The sequence below is a fragment of the Netta rufina genome, assembly GCF_964035555.1.
Source record: "Netta rufina genome assembly, chromosome: 14".
Taxonomy (NCBI): domain Eukaryota; kingdom Metazoa; phylum Chordata; class Aves; order Anseriformes; family Anatidae; genus Netta; species Netta rufina.
Genome location: NC_140137.1, coordinates 14512368 through 14531885, shown reverse-complemented (window position 1 = coordinate 14531885; position 19518 = coordinate 14512368). Strand labels below are relative to the sequence as shown.

The 19518-nt window shown below is 46.2% G+C and overlaps 1 protein-coding gene across 2 annotated transcripts in view; it reads right to left on the bottom strand.

Moving 5' to 3' along the window:
* The window catches only part of GLRA1 (glycine receptor alpha 1), a gene marked incomplete at both ends in the record, with an annotated part of 36526 nt that extends 17672 nt beyond the window's left edge, over nucleotides 1–18854 (bottom strand). For both annotated transcript variants that reach the window (XM_084295060.1, XM_084295061.1), the window contains 2 exons: nucleotides 1801–1931; nucleotides 18799–18854. In XM_084295060.1, coding sequence (XP_084151186.1) covers nucleotides 1801–1931; nucleotides 18799–18854 — 187 coding nt within the window. The remainder of the gene's footprint in view (nucleotides 1–1800; nucleotides 1932–18798) is intronic.
* Between the last annotated feature and the right edge of the window lie 664 nt (nucleotides 18855–19518).

Here is a 19518-nt window from a genome sequence, read left to right as displayed (position 1 = left end):
TATGAATCCCAGGCAATTTGAGCAGGTTTCTGTCTGACCAGCTTCCAGACAGCCCCTTGCCAGCTCAGCAGCAGCTCCCAGGCTGTTCAGTCTGCACAGCTCCTTCTCCAGACGGGTAAACACAAGCATGGGCTAACATCAGGTACAAAATGGTGCCTTGTTGTTCCCCTCCCCTGTTCACTACCCCTCTTGTCCCACGGGTTCATGGCTGGCAGGCCCAATGTTAACAAATCCATGTAACTGAGATCTGAGCTCATCAGCCCGTGTACTGCAGTCTATCCAGCAGCTGTAAGTTCACACTTGGTCAGGGTTTAGCAGTGGGTTTCTGCTATCCATAATGCTCAGGAGGAAGAGGATGCTTCTATACATTCTGTGGACCATATAGGTCATCTATGTACATGTGGCTTCCCCTCCCAAAGGACCCAGAAGGAAAAACTCTGCACTAACATCCTGGGTGACAGCATGCACATCAGAGAAGAATGCATGTGGAAGATTTTGGCCCTGCTCATCCTGCCCCTGTGCTGAGTGAAGCTGAGTCTGGGCTCAGAGCAGGGCACCCTTGGGACAACCCAGCTTGCCCTGAGGGTGGAAAAGCTGCAATCTTCTTTTTATTAATCTCCCCCTCCCACAAAATCAATATCATGGGGGGCTTTGGTATTATTTTCATCTAGATCTAAGCGATTAAAATGCCCCTATGAGTTAGTGCCAGTTAATTTCAATGACGTACTCTGAGAGCTACAGCCCCAAGCTCTGTAATGCACCTCCTGTACCTCCCATATAAATTGGAGCCTGATTTATGTGTGGGAGGCTAAGCCAGCAAAACTGCCCTGTGGGGAAGGTGTAGTTCATTGAAATAAAACAAATTAAATTATCTTGAATAAAATTACAATACAGCTGCCTTCAGCAAGAAGATAATGTACACATTTCATTAAATATTTAAGTTTAATTTCTTTTGTGTGTGTGCATAATTTAGCAGTAGGACAGTTTACAGGGTATTTTTAACTCTTTGTGATCCAGATGAAACAGCAGTGTTTTGTGTTGCCTAGTTGATTGTTAGGGCATGAGCTTCCCCCCAGCTTTAGGGTTAAGAACCCAGTGTAGGGCTTGTTTCACAAAGCTGGATGGCAGGTGCTGTCACTGATTAATGGTTCCTGGGAGTCCTGTGTTAGCCTTGCAAGGGGCTCTGGGAGGGAGGAGGGGGACTTGGTGGTAAGAAACAAAGGAAATGAATGAAATGAGCATTGAAGAGGGCTGCGCAGTGGCTGAAAAGGGGTCTGAAACTGCTGTGATGGAGTGGTGCTGAGCCCCAGCCTGGGAGACCCCTGCTGCAGGGGACATGGATGGGTTGGCTGGAGCTGCTCCTGGCACCCCACTGAATTCCTTCCTGAGCTGGTGGGAGAGCCTCTTCTGAGCTTCAGTGGGTGCAAGGAGGGTGCATTACCCACTGGCAGAGGGTGCTGTGGGCAGTGATGTAAGGGAAAAATCAGTTTTCCTCCTAACCTGTGAGAGGTTCAGCTCCTGCCAGTCCAGTCAGTGATCAGCAGGCATCCCTGACCCCTTGCTGGGTTGATATTGAAGTGCTGGCTGTGCGTAAAGTTGGTACGAGGTTGTTTTGTTTGAGTGGAAATGAGATCTTTCCAGACACCTACAGGGTGTCTATGTGCCAAATCTCTTATTATCATACATATTTCATATGAACATAAGGATTGTTTGTATTCCTTGTACAATTAGGGAGGTATTCATGCAGTCTTCAGTCTCAAAAGCAATGTGTTTTTTTTTTTGTTTTTTTTTTTTGCATACCTTTGAAATTTGGCCTGATCCTGGCATCGTATCCTGAAGTCCTCCCCATCAGCTTATCCAAGAAATCAGAAGGAGACATGGGTTTAGGGGCAGATCGTGCTGCTGCTTCAGCTTCTTTGGAGGCCGCCAGGCTGTGTGAGTAGGAAAAAAAAAGAGGAGGTTTTAATGCATATCCCATGCTGGGGAGAGTTTGGGGTCCAGAAACAGAGCAATCAACATCTCATTCCCATTGCGAGGCAGGATGGGTACCCATGTGGATTCCTAATGAGGCTGGTCTCTGCTAATTTGTTTGCCCAGCCCAAACATCTCTGAATGCAGAATCCCAGCTGCCACCAAAGTAGAAGAGAAATGATGAGTGGAGAAAATCCTTCTGTGAGTTTAGGTACAGCTCCCTGGCATGCCACTAAATGACAAATGTGAACTCTGGCACTGGGTTCTGCAGGAAAAATACACTCTGAGATTAGCCTTGGGCAGCAATTACTGCTTAATTACACCGCAAATAGCAAGGAACATATTTGTTACCCAGCCTAATCTATGAAAAGGCAGGTAGGATTGGAGCAGTTTGGAATTTGAGGCTTATATGAATGTCACATGAAGCCATAGCTGCTGCAGAGCATTTGGGACTGTAGAGGATGGATGTGAGCTTGCTCCCTGTTTGCTGGTCAGCCCAGCGCTTGCTGCTGGTACCTGCAATGCAGGGGGCTGAGCTTGATACAGCCACACCAATACTGGACTGCGAGGTGTCTGGGGTGTGATCCTGAAATGGAACTCATGTTGGGCTGAGATAAAAAGAAACAAAACCTTTTGGGAACCTATTTGACCTATGGGGCAGAAAAAGTGAAGCGCTACTGATTGATCTGTGAAAGATGAAAATCATCTCCTTCAGCAGCCTGACTAAGGTTGGCACCGTGCCTTCTGAGTCCGTGGGAGTCTGCAGGATCTGCAGGGCAGTGATCTTGGCTTAGGCAGCCTCTCTTGGTGCTATCTGTGCAGGAATGAGTGACCCCTGGTACCGGGTGCTTATTCCCAGTTTTGAAGGAAGCTTTGACTTCGAAGACAGGAACAGACACTGTTCAGTTCCTGCCCTGTGTTTGTGGCTTCTATGCAAACAGATCTCTTCCCAGGGTGAAACTGGGGTGTAAAATTGCCTAGATTACCAAGCAAACAATTAATAATTAAAAACACATCCTAACCAACCACCAATAACAACCACCACAGGTGACTTGCCAGGTGCCTGAGATAAGGGCGGTCTCTGCTTGTGGCTTCAGAAGCCTGAAGTTGGCTGGAGCCTCCAGGCAGTCTTGCAATGCAAATATGTAATCAGGCAAAGAAAGCCACTTGGGAGGAGGTGGGGTTTGTTGCATCACCCTCTGCAAAGCTCCTGATTTTAGAAGCACAAGGGCTGTGTGGAAACTGCAAGGAATTGCCGTGGTTGAGCATCTGAGAGGCTTAAGCATGTTTACAACAAGCACAAGGTGTTTTGCTGCCTGAACAGTCACAAATGATGCTATAGAATCCTCTTACAGCAGGACAACAACACTTTGAGAAATTTTGAATTTTCTCATTGACTTGGGAGACTCTGCAGAAGTTAAACCCCGTGTCTTTCAGAAGTGTGGTGTTCAGCATTGACACAAAAGCCATCAGGAGGAATTTGGGTATAGTAACTATGCATAACATTAATGTGTTGCAGCTCTCAGATCTATTGATACAAAGCAAGTTTGAGCTGAGACTTGGGACAAACATTATCTGCGTGAGGCCTTGACAAAAGAGCGTTTTGAACCACTGAATTCTCCAGGGACTTTAAAAGCAGGTGGGGTTAAAAAGGTCTTGAGTGCCATAATTTCTAAGTCAGGAGTCAGTGACAATGCATGTTGCATTGACTCTCCTCGCCGGTGTTAGCAGGTCACAACTTGCCAAGCCTTGGTTTTCAGCCCTGCAAGCTCACAAATGCAGGCTGGCTTCAGGCTGCAACTGTATTAGGGTGCTGTGTTTGCTAGCTTTTTTTTTTTTTTTTTTTTTTTTTTTTAGCAAAAAAAAAAAAAGAGATCTTTAATTTCTGCAACAGAGGGGAGATAAATTCCAGGTAATTTCCAGCAAGAACATAAAGCTAGGATTTCATGTACCCTCTATATCTTCAGTCTGTTCCCAACCTGAACCTTATCAGAACAAGCTGATGCATGCTCATGCTGATGAAATGTGGATCTAGCTTTTCCTATAGCCACCTGGCATTTCTTGTCTCATCCTACCCCTGCTCTAAGAAGGGGTAAATGGGGTTGTGGAGTGGGTGAGTTATTTATTTGTTTATTTATTGAAGGAAAACAACACGGTGCAATTGACTTGCAAACTCAGAATAGGAAAGCTGGGAGTGGGAGGGCAATCAATACTGGGCTCCAATGCTGCATTCCAATAGAGTGTCTGCATGGCAATGAATCCAGAGAAAAGATTTCAATTAAGCAGCAAATGACTTGGTAACCAAAGACTCCTGCCACTTCAGCAGCAAGATGCCAGACAGTGCAATACGCTGATTTCTTCTCATTAACTGTCGACTGGAGGAAGTGTAGGGAAGAGAGAAAGTGGGGGGTGGGAAGGAGATGGAGGCAATACAAATCTAATAAGCTTTAAGTGCAAAAAAAGATAATTAAAAACTACAATTCCCCTGGCATTCACTTTAAAAATGAGGTGGAAGAGCACAGAAATTGGTGTTCAGCTTTCCTGTAAGTGCTGTAGGAGAGCCCGTGCTGAATGTGTTGGTGTTACTTCCAAAGAGCATCTCTGCTGGTGTTTTCTGGGTGCCATTTTCTGTTTGTCTGCTTTGAAGTTGCAAGTAGAATTAATTTCACAGGCTCAGTTCCTACATGGAGGTATACAGCTGGTAAAAATGATGTCTTGTGAGTGTCTGGGGGAGGAACACCCTCTCACAGCCCCATTGCTTTTTGCAGCTTTGTGCCCACCCTCCTGAGCAGTTTCTGTTGAGCACCCTTGGGATTACGCTGAAACTGCTGAGGATGGTTTTGTGCCTCCTGGTGTGTGTTTTAGGAGCTCTGGTGACTTGTGTGTTGTATCTGGGTGGCTTAGGAATGATTAAGCCCTGACTTTTCTCCTGGTTGTACTTGGTTACTACACGGTTTTCTAAAACTAGCTTGTAACAACTTCCCCCCAAGACTTGGCAAGGAAGTGGGGGATGAGGAAACAGCAAAACCTTTCCAGCAACAGGCTCTGTGGGCAGCAGGCAGGTATATCTATTTTCTAGGTCAGAATAATAATATAAAACCTCCCTGGGATGGGTGTGACACCCGAACTTTGCCTTAACAGCTCAGCTCAGCACCCAAAAAGCCATCAGCTTCTGTTCTCATCCTGGTCTATCTTGGCCAGTGCAGTGTGTGCTCCTCTGGGAGCTTTCTGGGCCTTTCTGCAGGCGTTATTTTGTACAGAAACACCCCTGGAAGTCCCCAAGGACTACTGCTCTCCTGGCCCAGCAGAGACAAGGAGGGGGAAGTCACCAAGTGAGTTGAAAAATGCTGGTGATAAGAGAACTGTGATGTTAGAGTGGGTTGATGTGTTCAGGGAGAGAATTTATTCTCTGAATAAATAGAGGCAAAACATAACAAAAACACAGAGGATGTAGTTTGCATTGGCACAAGAGTGTTGCCTGAGCTGAGAGCATCTTGGTGCATTTTAATAGCAGCCAGACAGCGGATTATCTTATTTACACTGGTGCAATCCCTGGTGGATCTGGCTGAGAAAGTGCCATCGCGCAATCATCACTGTAACAACATCGGGAAGGATTGCATCAAAGGACTGAACCAGCATAATCTTCCGTGATATTAACACCGGTGTGTAGGCAGACACCAGCAAGCCCCCGGGAGCTGTAGCCCACCGGCAGGCATGTGAATGTGAGAGCAGGTGGAGATGAAGAGCCCGGCTGCTCAGGCCACTGAAGAATTACATTCCTTAAAACGGAGCAGCCAAGCTTTGCAGGACACCCGGTACAGATTTCTCCCAGCCTATGCAAGTGCTGTTTTGCTTTGTGTCTCATTGCTGTTTAGTTTCAGCCAGCCAGATGAAATATAAACAGGTATTTGGTTTCAGAGGTGAACCCTGTGCTGTCTGGGCACGCCGGCTTGCTCAGTTCCCAGCTCCCAGTTGGTCATTTCCTTCTTTCCCCACAACCTTTGTATGGCCTTTGAGAAATATTATTTTCTTCTCTTTTTGGCTGTGCCCATGGCTGCCCATCTAATTAACTCCAACATCACAAACTGCCCTGTTCTGGTTGAATGCTGATACTGAGAGCTTTTTTTTTTTTTTTTCTTCCCTCTGCAAAGAGGAGAGACCAAGGAATTTAATTAGCACTGGGCCTCTATTCCCCTGTCAAATAATTTAATTGTTAATCTTTAGTTCTGAGAGGGGAAAAAAAAAAGAATGTCTGGCTGCAAAAGCACATTGCGAAATGAGTGTTTGCAGAGGAAATATATCTCTGAAAAGCATGGAAGGATCAGGTGCCTGTGAGGGGAAGCTGGTGCAATGTCAGTGGCTCAAGAGACTGGCACTGGATTTATTCCTCTGGTTGGGCTCTCTGTGGGCTGATGAAATGAAAGATACCTGGTCTATCTATACAAAAACAAGCCAGAAAGTTTGGCTGTGGTGTGTTGACAGTAATGTTCAGGTTGCGGACTGATGCATTTGTCCTTCAAATGTGCTGTTTTCTGTAAACAGGTATTAAAAGGGGAATATCACACCGAGTCTTTGGGGCAGGCTCAGGTGACTAGTATAACTGTTTGCCCCATTGCCTTCAAAGCTAGGTCTGCCTGGAAGAGTGTGGGGTCCTGGGGACAGAGGGAGGACAAACTCCAGCTTGTTTCCATGCCCTGGGCTTGTCCCTGGCCTTGGCTCTTCAGGCACAACACAGCTCTCGTGGGGGCTACTCATGCCTCTAGTCACTGCGGCTGGGTTTAGGTCTGGATGCCACTGACGTCCCTTAGTGCAGTTGAATTTCAGTCTGGAATATCTGCCTCACAATACGAGTGTTATGGCAAACCCTGCTTCCACGAATGGAGGGGTTTGGGATGCAGCAGAAGGAAACTGCTGCCTGCACTCGATAGCTCAGGCACAGCAGCACCAGAGATGCAACCACATAACTTTGGGGCCAGAGCCTTTGCCTTCCTCACTTGGATGTGCACAGAGATTGGTGCTGTTCTGACCTATGGTACTGATACCCTGCAAGCCCCTGCCTGGGTGGGAGGATGAAGAGAACACCTCAGCTTGTCCGTGGGTGGATTATTTGATTTGATTCTGAGCACTGGGATGGGAATATCTGGTTTTCCTCCCCACTTCTCTGAGGACAAGGGGAGCTTATTCATGCAGAGGGTGAGGCAGTCCCCAGCCCAATCATTGGAGAAGAAAAAGAGGTGGGGTAGAGAGACTGCACAAGCCAAGCTGTGCAGCCAGGAGGGAGAACAAGGCACCTGTCTGCTGAGGAGCCATGTGCTGTCTCTGTGTTGGTTTTCCTCTCTTTTTTTTTTTTTTTTTTTTTTTGGGTTGCTTCATATGTGAGCAGTGGCTCCCATCTGCAAGCCAAAGTAGCCAAGTTTGGCTAGCTGAGCTCCTGGTGGAAACTGTTCTCTCCTGGTTTTAATTGCAGCAGCAGTAATTGCTTTGCAGGGCAATTTCCCTCTCTGCTTGAAATGCTGCTGCACCTCGGCATGGTCCCTGCTCCACGGCTGACAAAGCTGGCTGTGAGACACAAGAGCAGGCTGCACCCCACTACCCCAGGGAGCAAAGGTGTGTGTGTGTGGGGGGGAAGTACGTTGCTGATGGTTTGGATGCATTTTGCCTTTACAAGGAAACTTGGGCAGCCCTGGAACTGCTAGGTGCTCGGATGGAGTGCTGCGGGGAGGCCAGCAACCTCCCTGCCTGCAGCATGGGCCAGGGATTCGGGACTTTTATTGACTCCAGCAGGCTCTGACAGGAGCCACGGTCGCAAAGAGCCCGTCAGCTGTTTGGGCAGAGGGAAACACCGTGTTGTCCATGATTAACTAGCGAGAGCTGCGGTACCCATGGCAACTCTCCTGCAGGAAGGGGCTGTGGGGGAATGCGCTGAGGCCAGACGTGAGCGTGGCCACCAGTGCTCCCAGTCCTGATCCCTGCTCTGCTCTCCCCAGTTCTCCCCCAGCAGAAACTTGAGCCCAGCACGGCCCAGCTCCTGTTCAGCCTGACCGCGGGGCTGCCTGTCTCCATCTTGTCCTCAGCAACCAGAGAGAGGATGGACAGACAGATGAGATCTTTCCCTGTAAGGAGGGACAGGGACAGCCCCAAACCCTGCAGCGAGCCTGCTGCTCCTGACTGCACGTCAGCATGTTATCTGGAGGGGAATGCTGCCGGGCGCTGGCCTGGGGATGCTTGGCAGAGACTGCAAGCAGACTTTTTTAAAAATAATTAGATTTACTATCAAAATGAATAGCACAGTCAATATTGATATACAATTCAATTAAAAAGGATGAAACTTATTTTCTGCGTGTTTTTCTCTGTCACGTTGTCCCTGGATTCCTGGCCTGCAGCAGCAGAAGTGGCCAGGAGGGATGAAGAGAGGGGGGCAAGAGAGGGGCACTGCATTTCTGGCCTGGTTGGGTGCAGAGCAGGGGTTCCAAGCAGTACGGGTGTGCTGGTTGCATGCTCGTGTTCAGCTGCAGGAGGTTACACCATGCAGCATGGATATGGGGTGGACTACAGGCATGGATTTGTGAAGTTAATTTTCATGATGGGTTTTTGTGGGGAGGAATTGCAACTTGCTTAGGTTTTGGCTTAGGATTTTTGGTTGTGTTGTTTCTCATCTGAGAGCCTGTGCAATGGAGGCACAGAGCAGACTTTTGGACCTTGGGAAAGGATAGGGAGATAGCTGTGCACAGCAAGGCTGGTGAGATGTGGAATTGGAGAACATCTGAGAAAGGCGTTTTCACCCTGAGAAAGAACTGGACAGCAAGCTATGCAGTGATCTACTCGGTTATTCTTATTGTTTTATTGCTATTACTCACAGGGGGAAGAGAGGGGCAGGAAGGAAAAAGGAAGCTTGTAAATGTAAATACTGCTGTCTCTGGCCTGGGTGGTTGCGCTCAGTTGCTGTGAGCTGCTTAAACCAGTTCTAGCTCTTGCACCAGAAGTAACTGCATTGCAGTAGCCGCAGGATGTAATCAGTTAAAGTTTTGAGAGCATTTGGGGATCCTTTGGGTTAAAGGTCCCGCACACCATTTTCCAGCCCCAGGGACCAGCAGTACAGCAGGAGAGGAGCTGGGAGGCACTTTTCCACAGCCCAAGTGGAATTAACCCTCTGCGATCATTCCCAGCCTGGGGAAGCTGCCACAACTTTGCTGGAGTGAGAAAATCTTTTCAGACTGCAGCATTCAGATGTCTCCATATTCCACTGCTACGTTCCTGCAGCCCATGGCTCCTACCCCATATGGCAAAGCATCCTGTCTGGAGCTATAAAGCATCCCAATTACACTGATTAACTCTATGGAAAGACACCAGCACTCGGAACAATTGCTGACTCTGCCTGGACAGAGCAATACAGAAATAATAAATGACTGGGCAATGGGCTAGGGGGCAAAAGAAATCTGCGCTGTGTGTAGCTGGGATGGGAGGAGCCCAGGGAGGTCAAGAAATTGCAGGGGAATGATGCTTGGGTGCATGCACAGTCCCTGCTCTTCCCAGGACCATTGTTCAAACCCTCTCCCACTGTCAGGCATCCCTCCTGCCCTTGCTGTGCCTCCTGCAGTGCCACCACCCTCCCTGCTGCCTCCTGCCTTCCAGATGAGCCCCAGTGAGCCAGAGGGAAGGTTTATTCCAGCCTTTGATTTCTTTGGGTTTGTTACAGATAAGCTTGGCTGATATTTCAAGCTTAAGCCCATTTGGTTCTTTATACTACTTAGTGAAGGTGCTTTTTGTCTCCCCCTCTCTCCACCCAAAGAAGTGTGTTAAATTCAGTTTTTAAGCTAGAATTCCTTCTGATTACATTCTCGACTAAACCTTCCTCCAAAGGAGGCTTCAGCTATTAGAGCACACGTAGTGACTTTATGGAAATCTATAATCTTAAACCATTGAGACAAGTTTGAAACCATAACTCATGAACAGGGGAGAATCACAAGTCAATGCCCAGATTTTAACCATTTGTGAAGTAAATCCAGCAAACGTCAGCATTGAATCTTACATGTGCATATACCAAAGGGTTTAAAAAAAGACACAATTGCATTGTTATGGAAAAACAAATGGAAAAAAGACCTTGTGAAGACAAATGCTTGTCTAGCTTCACGCATGCTGAATATTCCCTTTAAAGTCAAGGGGAGTAGGCAGATGTTTAAAGTTATGCATAAAGCACCTTCCCAAGCGTGGTGTATAAAGGGGGAAAATGTCTTTACAAGACAAGGCTTCATATTTTATGTAATAATATTCTCTTCATTGACGTGTTCTTGATTTAGCATTTGCATGGAGAGCTGTGGTGGGAACCTCTATTGACGTCAGAAGGTTTTAGATCATAGCCTAGACAAGTGTCAGAGAATTACGAGAAATTGCGGGTGCTCTTCTATCTATAGCTCTGCAGTCATGCCAACAGCCCGTTTTCATCAGTTCAAATAGTTTGCCACGGCAGCTTTTTAAAAATTAGTTTTAGTTTAAGAACTTATGCTGCTTGTTAAGAATGAGTAAGGATATTGCAAGTGCTTCTTTCTTTTTTTTGATGAATCAGGTGGTTTGAATAGAATTCCTTTAGAATGGATTTAATGTCCATCGCTGAGTGGTGGTGGCTTCTATTTTTTGAAACTGTGCTACAGATCCTTTGCTAAGGGAACCCGAGCTAGCACACAACCTACCTAGAAAATTGTGGGCCCCATTGTAAAGCTGGGGTTCTCTGACGTGCATATCTTACGTTGTGTAGAATGAGTGGTAAGAGAACTTTTGTTGTTTTCTGATAGAGCTATTGTTGTTGTGTCCAACAGCATTGCAGGCAAAGTGCAGTTTAATTGGCATAGGTCTGGGTACACAAACATGAGGCAAATGCCCTGCCTCGCAAAGGCAGCAGGAGGTGAGTGTTCCCTGTGAGCTGTCTTTGATTTCTGGTGTTACTTATCAGCTTATTCATGAGCAATAAAGAGATGTAACTTTCGGAACAAATGGCTAAGCTCTGGCATCCCTGCTGAGGGCAGCTCTTCTCCTTCCTGCCTGCTGTCCTCTGACTCTGGTCTCCTCAGTTCCCTGACAAAAAAAAAAGATTTTGAGTCCTGGAAGTGCTGCTGGGCCCACACTGATGTGGGAGAGCAAGCTGGGTCTGACAGGGCTTTGCTTTGTCAGCCACACTGACAGCAGGTGATTTCTGAACCCCCAGCCTTGTGTCAGGGAGTAATAGATGGGGCTGGGAACTGGAGGATGCTTGTGATTCTCAGGCACATAGGGCAGTAGGAGGGTTGGGATGCTCACATTAGAGTTTGGGGATCAGATCTTGGGAGCTCTGGTGCAAGAAAATGATCTCTGTGTTTGTGACGGGGGTATTTTGGGAACAGTTGCCCTGCTCAGCAGCATTTCCAGCAGGTAAAGGCAGTAGGAGTGACCAGAGAGACAAGATCGTAAAGATATCACGTGAAAAGTCACTTTCTTGTCCACAGCCTGTCTTTGCAGTTGTTAGGAGATAAGAAAAGGCTGCCTCACCCAGGAATTCAGAGCATCTTGCCTTCCTGCTCCTACCTGCAGTAACGCCTGTGTTGCACAGCTCCTGCTGTAACAGGGGACCCTACTCATTTTGTGTAGGGGTTCTTGGCACCAACAAGGATGCTTGGAGCTAAGGATTTGTTTAAGAGTGCTGATAACAGCTGACCCTTATGTGGTTTTGGGTTTATACCCACTCTGTAAGTGAAGAGAGGAGGTGCCTGTGCTCCCTGGGGCTTTGCACAAAGCATCTTTTTACTCACATCATCCAAAAAGGAAAGAACAAACCCAAATCCAAAGGAAAACAGGTAAAGGTGACAAGTGATGGGTTTTGTTGGCTTTCCTACACGGTTCCTGGCTCACTGTGTTTTGCTGCTGACAGATGCGATAGCGATCCGATCCACCACTGATCACAGCTGCTGTCTGTTGATTCATGTGCTTGTTTGCTCCGATCTCACCTGGGCTGGGGGTCAGGATCCGCAGCCTGGGCTGGGGTCGGAGGGGCAGGAATCGCTTTGGGGTAGGCGCGGGGGGAGCTGCAGGCGGCAGCTTTCGTCTGCCGGCAGCGCGTGCGATGATTGATGGCACTGCAAGCCCTGCTGCTCCGTGCATGCGGCACTCCTCATACTGGCAGCCTCTTGGCAGGCTTTCCCCCTTTTTAACCCACCCCACAATGAGCTGCTGATAAAAACAACAGAGTTCCCCGTCTGCTAAGGCATTTCTTTTTTTCTTTTTTCCCCTCACTAGTGGGCTGTGAGCCACAGTGGCAAGATGAAGAGGGAGAAATCAAAAGGAAAGTAGGTGCAAAAGTATGCTGGTTTTGTTTCCTCCCCTCCCTCTCAAAATCCAAATTTCATGAGGGTTTGGTAAATTAAGATTTCTCCTGTTTTTCTCAGCTGGCACTTAAATCCAGCAGAGATGTATTTACAGGATGCCAACTGTGTCTATGTACCAGCCAGATGTGTTGCAGTCCCCAGATCAGCAGCTTACCATGGTGCATTATATGGATGAAATAATTGTCTGCATAATGGGGTGTGCTCAGCGCGTGTAAATGATGGGTGCATCTGTCTCCATCTATTTCTGTTCTCTGCAAGCCTTCTCTAGGCTTTGGCCCTACAGAGGGGCACAAAAGCTACATTTGTTTCTTGGTTTTCTGAGCATTGGTCTCCTGAAGGATCAGCAGAGATTTAGCAGCACCTCGGAGGTGTGTACCTGATCAGTAACACCACAAGGATCAAAGGATGCTGACCTCTGGGACCAGATCAGCCAGAGCAAACCGGCAGCTTTCCAAGAGGTTAAGGGGACTCTGTTATTTTGCACCAAGCAGTCAGCAGGTCTGAGAGATACCAATGTGAACCTTCTTCCCTCAAGGGAAATGTCCTCTGTTGTCTGGCTTGTAAATACAAATGTAAATTGTTCTGGGTAATTTATGGGAAGGGAGAGGGAAAGAGGTGAGAAGTGATTTTTTTTTTTTTTTTTTTTTTGCTCCTTTAAGAAGAACTGACCTGCTGAATTAGCAATATTTTATTAAGTTGAGTGAAATGCAAAAGTTGCTGTTTTCTGGGCTGTGCATGTGTCTAGAAGGCAGCAGCCAGACAGCCTGGTGATGAGGTGTCTGCTCATGGCTGCTACCGGTCGCTCCAGTGCCTAATGTCGGAGCAGCAGGAAGAATTCCTGCCTCTCGCTGCTTCCTTTATACTCCATTTATCCCAAGACCCTGGTGTTAGCAGCTTCCCCCTTCCCTGCAAACTGAACTTTTTAAAGTATTTGAACTGATTTTTTTTTTTGTCAAAGCTGGTGAATCAAGTCATGATGGGGAGGATTTGCTGGAATTATTTTTTTGGTAGTTTATGACAAAACATGATAAGCCATTTTTCTTGAAAGGTGCAGGATGCAGGAGTGTAACCACACTTGATAAGAATAGAAATCATTCCACCTTTGCTGATAGGCAAAGATCAATAGAAAGTATGTGAGGTAACAATAGGCAATCAAAAGGGTAATTTACTGGAATTAGTGAAACCCTGATTTAACACGCCACAACAGTGAGAGCAGATACAGACAAAATAAGCTGATGGTGCCTTTTGATTTCTGTCTTAGTGCTAGTCACTCTGGGGCATTCTCAGGGAAGCTCTAGAGTTGCAGAAGATGAGTGAGCAGAACTCCATGAATAGGTTTAAATGATTTGACACATTTAGATGTTGTGCTTTTGATTTAGATGTTGTGATTTTTAAAGCAGGATTCCTTTCTCAAAACCCTTGTCTTTCATCAGCAACTAAATAGCAATTATATTCATTAGGTGGTCAGACATCTTGTTCCTAAGACTGAAATTTAGAGAGCCCTTTTCACCTGCATGCTAGGACGAAATGAGAACAGACTTCTCTGCTGGTTTTCTATCACAGATGAATGATCTTTGGTCGCCACTGGGATAATGAAGTAATTTAATTCTGGACATTGATTAACATCCTCATTCAGATAGTGGAATCATTTTCTACCCAGGTCATCTCATGGGGATGTGTTGGCTTATGAAATTTATGTCACCAAGGGAAGTGTTTGCCTAAGAACAGGAGAATTGCAGTGTGCTGCTGCTTACGAGTGCTTTCCTCCTTAATGTGGGTCACTTGGTGGGTAGCAGAATGAACTTCAGTCTTTATTCTCTGCTGTTAAATCTGAAACACTTAAAACAGAGACAGAGGCCCTTTGCTGACTTGCTCCATACAAAAAAGGTGTCTCCAATACCCTCTTGAGAGGAGTAAGGGGGAGATGACCAAATTCACATGCCTGAAGTCTCCTCCTTGAAAGAAGTCTTAGTAGAAAGCCCATATTATGCAGTGCCCCTGTATGTAGGGTCAGGATCCTACCGCTCCTGTCACATATTGGTGTCTTTCCAGAAGCAGCTCCCTTTGGGGATTTGAGGAGTAAATGTGTGTTCTGTCAGTGGGTCCTGCAGAAGAGGGTCATGTTCAGTGGGAGCAAAGGTGGACAGCCAGTCCACGTTACCCAAAATCTGCACAGCACCAGTGTATCACAGATGTAGGCCACTTTGTTAGTGCATTCGAGACAGCAGCTTTGTTGGTAATGTTTGTTATTCACCTCGCCTATCTATTGGTTTCCTGCTCCTTGCACCCAACAGAAAGGGGGAAAATGGTTTCCGTTTGGACAGGTGGAACCTTTCTTTTGTTCTGGCCTACACAGAGAGTAGGTCTGGGGTTGCTTAAGGCAGTTAATTAGAGATGAAGGTTAAGATTAGATTGCAAGTTAGAAAGTGTTTTACTTACGTCACATTAATTTGTCTTAATTGCCTGAGATGTGAGTGAATTATTAAGGGTGGAAGGAAGTGTGTATAAAATTCCTGCGAAAGACAGGGTCCCAAACACTTTGCACCTCTGGTGGGCTGACAAATTAATCTATCTTTGTTGAATGATTTATAAGGGCTTCTAGGTAGAATTGTCTACCTCATCACATTTCCAAACCTCAAATAGACAGCACTTTTAGCGGGGTCTCTAAATGGGCTTATCATAGGTTGCAGACCAAAGAAGCTAAAGAGTATCCTTAGAGCTGCCTAGTGCAAGGCTTTGCTAAATCATTTGTATTTCATGGAGGAGCTGACAGCCTCGGAGCAGAGGCACAACAGGTCATAAGGCACAACTTCTGCTAGATTTCAGTTATCACGAGTAAACCACTCTATCTGCTGAGAATATCTGCTACGTTGCTTAGCTTGTGACTCTAGAAGTCTCTGGTTAGTGTTTCACTCGCGAGTACCTCTGCAGTGCTGTTTAGCACTGCGGAGGTATAGCAGAGGGTTTGGAGATGCATATGCTTACTGTCCTTTTCCTTCCTCTGCCTTTTGTTTCTTTGTATTTTCAAGGGGCTGAAATCAGGAGCCCTCCAATCACCTATTTTACTTGAAAGTTTTTTTCAGGAAAAAATGTCTTTTGCTTTAAGAGGCATCATAGTCACAATGGCATCTTATTTTTTAAAATCTGGAATTGAAGAGCTGTTGTCTGTCTCTGACAGAATAGAAAAAAGCTGGTTAGTGCAATCCAGTAGGGTCTGAGGCTGGTAGCAACTTTCAGGCTGTGAACTGCTCAGAGCAGTAGCCTGGAATCTGACACATTCCTGCTCAGAAGGGGCCAACTCATCTTGATTAGGTGAAGGTCATACTGGTAATTCCTGACATACAGAAGTGTAATTAGAATAAGAATCAGACCCAGACCACTTCAAAGCCTCACAGGACAGTGTCCACTTGGGTAAGGTGCCAATTGTAAGCTATCTTTTATTTCCTAATGTGTACAGGGTGCATTCCTACCCCCAAGCTTCTGCAATGGTGTTTGCGGATCACTACAGCTATTAAAATGCACAACAAAAAGCTGAGGCAAGATCATCACAGGGCAGGGACAGTGTTTTACTCTATATGAAGGAATTCAAAACTGAGCTGGGGGGGAGGAGGGATATGAACATGCAGTTAGGCTTTGGGAGAACATTTATCTGTGTCTCTGTGGATAATACGCAAGGCATATGGAAGACCTTGTGTAAATATTGTCCAATCATTATAATTTTCAAGAAATACCATTTTTCTTGACAGAGATGGTTAAGAAAGGATTACCCAAGCAGTCTGGCTGTCAGAAGACCCCTTTCACCTTCCCACCCCAACCCAGTTTCCATCCCCACCTCAACCCGGGTTCTCAGTAAATGTCTTAGTCACAGCGAAGTGACTGCAGTCCGTGAAGGCAGGTAGCAAAAAGGGAAATGCCTTTTCCAGAAAGAAAAGGCATGTCAGAATAAGCTGCTTATGGCAAATTCCTTCTAAAGCATCCCAACTGTAACAGAAACAAATATTATATTGGCAATACCATAATGTTTGTGTTCACACACCAGCTGTTACTCTTTCCCACAGGGTCTTATTTTTTAAAAGGCTGGTTAAGGACATTTTTCTTAACCAACAGATCTAGTCTTGCTTTCATGTTGATTATACCAGATTTTCCTTTAAGACTTTGGATTTTTCTTTCATTATTTTTTTTGCAGTGTACGTGCTAACATAGATTCACTTTCCAGAATATTTTAAACAGGCTGAAAATGAAGTGTGGTACACCCTGTAATTTGAGGCAATGTATACTTCTATTACGGATTATTGGATTATCAGCTTGAGTTTTTTTCAACATTATGCATGACTGAGTGCTTGAGTAATTGGCATGCTAAGTTTATGAATGACTGTTAATGAATAAACTTTTCTTACTGAAGCTGAAATAGCGAGGCTATTCCTGGACTAGAAAGGCTGGTGGATTTTTGGCTTGCAGTAAATTGAAGGCATAACATGAAGAGGGGGGAAGAAAAGAAAAACATTCCTGCTCAGAACTGACTCTGAGCAATTACTGAACTGTTTCTTGTTTGAAAAATGATAGCTGTACAGAGAATAATTTGGTTTCAACATCTCCCTGCAACTGAATTAAAACACTTTCAAATTTTCTTAAATATTAATTTCAGGCAAACTAGACTTCTTTTTGTATGCAATATGACGTACTCAAATATAGCACATGTATGTATGCATATATGTAACTTATAACATTGTAAACATTTACACTAGAACATGGACTGTTTTACCAAGGCTCTGAATGCCTCAGACTTTAATTGATATACTGAGAATCTGTAAGTGCTCACATGTGTTGTACAACGCATAACAGTGTGCATCATAAAACAGGATTGACAAGACAAATGTGTACCCATTTCACTTGTGCAGGTGGTTCAGAGGAGAGCCTGTCAAGTGCATTAATACTATGGCCATAGGAAGCTCATGCCTGGGAATGCACTCTTCCTCCCACCCCTCCCCGCTTCCCTCCTTTTGTCTTCTAGCTTTTCTAGAGAGTATTTGAGTTGTTTAATCTTGTTTTTTATCTGCTTTAATGTTGTTTGTTATACTAGAGGTTTTATTGTGTGTAGATATGCTTCTTTTTAGTCTACCCTACTATATTGTGTAGTTCTGCCTGAATGAGACAAGGAAGGAGGGCTCTGAAATACTGAGTGTTGTAAATTGCTTTTCTGATGTTAGTTATTTCTAGAAGTTCTTTCTTGGTTTACCAAACAGATAAACCTTGTTAAGTGCTTTGAGGTCATACTGTCTTTGTTTTTCTGTGGAACTGCAAGAAAAGTGGAGATATCCTGATTTTTTTTATACCCAGAAAGACTTTAGTATTCTTAAGGAAAAAGACTGCTAGCTAGACAGCTCTGTCCAGTGTCAGCAGGTATGTTATAGTGATTTGTAAAATAGGGGTATTACTCCAGTGATGTATATGTAAATAATGTCTGTCCTTTCATATTAAGCTGCAATATGACATCTTCACGTAAAGCTTAAACTTTGATAAAACCCAGAAATGTAGGAGAGTCATGCAACTGAAATGAAGTCTAAGATTGAAGAGGAGTTCAGGTCATGAAAGCTTTTTTTTTTTTTTTTTTTAATTGCATTTATCTGGCACCTATCACTTGCTACAGCAGTCTGTGTTATTCATGCAGGTGGAGAAGAGCTGCTTCTTTCTATTTTCCTTTATTAAATAAACAAAACCAGTGCAAGGAGAGATGGAACAAATGATTCCTGAAGAGAAAAACTGCTCCTTCTCTTACCTTAGCTCTTAATAAAAAAAAAAAAAAAAAAAAAAAAAAATTGAGCACAACTAACAAAGAGTCAAACTACAGCTACTTGGTAATAGATATAATTGAAAAAAGCTCACAATATGCCCCCTACCTTCCATTTAGATTCCACAAGGGAAGGATGTTGAAAACAACATGAAAGAAAAACAAAGTTAGGGAAGGAGGATGATTATTTCTTTGTGTTCAGTGGCCGTAGGCATAGCAAGCTCTAGTGACAGCGTGAGCTCTCCTTGGAAAGGAAGCCTGCAATTTCTCAAGATAACAGAGCTGAGCAGGGAAAGCCTCCTACAGAACTCACCTTAACCTGCAATCTTAGGACGGGGAGGGGGCGAACTGGGGATATTTACCCGGGCAAATTCAAGTGCAGCATTCCCAGCCGCCACTAGTTGTCACTTTGCAACCAGCCGGGGTCGGTGTTTTCAGCACTGCGGTTAGCGAGATTGCGGTGCTAATTAAACGGAGTAACTCCCAAAGCCGCGGAAAGTCCCGAGCCTGGAGCTGGGCGATAGCCAGTCTCGGGAAACCGAGCGAAGGCGAAAAAACAGCTCGAGAACGGCGGAACGCCGTTGTCCTAGTGCTGGGGCCGCTCAGGGTTATGTGCTGCCCCGCTCGGGATGAGCACGGCAGCTCAACCCGTTGCTCACCCGCTCATCCCGAAAAGCCGAACCCTACCTGAAGAAAACGATCGTCTCCCACACGTAGACTCCGAGCGCGTTGACGTTGCACATCTTTCCAGCTCTCGCCGCGTTGTTGTTGGTTGTTTGTTGTTGTGTTTAGTTCTTTTTTTTTTTTTTTTTTTTTTTTTTGTACTCCGCGAGGGGTGGGCCGGCGGGCTTGGCCAATAAAGTAACCCAGCACTTGGGGAGAATTGGTAGGGGAGGCGAACCTCCCTTTCTCGGGCTGGGGGGAGCCGGGGGCGGCTCGGTTCACTGCGGCGGACAGCGCCAAGTGTTGGCCCGCTTCAGCACCACGGACAGCACCCGGTTCAGCACCACGGACAGCTCCCGGGGCTGGCGCGGTTCAGCACCACGGACAGCGCCCGGGGCTGGCCCCGCTCAGCACCGCGGACGGCGGCGGCTCGGCTCGTCCCGCCTCTCCGCTGTGCCCCCGCCACCGCCACTGCAGTGGTGCTCGGGGCCGGAGGAGCCGGGCTTCCCGCACCGCTCCCTCCCTTCAGCGGGATCCCGCTCCGGACATCAGGCTGGCGAGCGGGGCAGAGGCAGGGGGTGTCGGGTTGCCATCGGGGTGGTGGGGTTGGGTGGGAGGGGGGCGACCCTCGGCAAGCCGGGGTTTTAATCTCCGCCGCTAGCCGGGGTGTCTTCCTAATTACATCCACAGGAATTTCAGCGTGAAGCCGTGCTGCAGTCCCGGTTGTGTCGCTTTCCTGCTCGC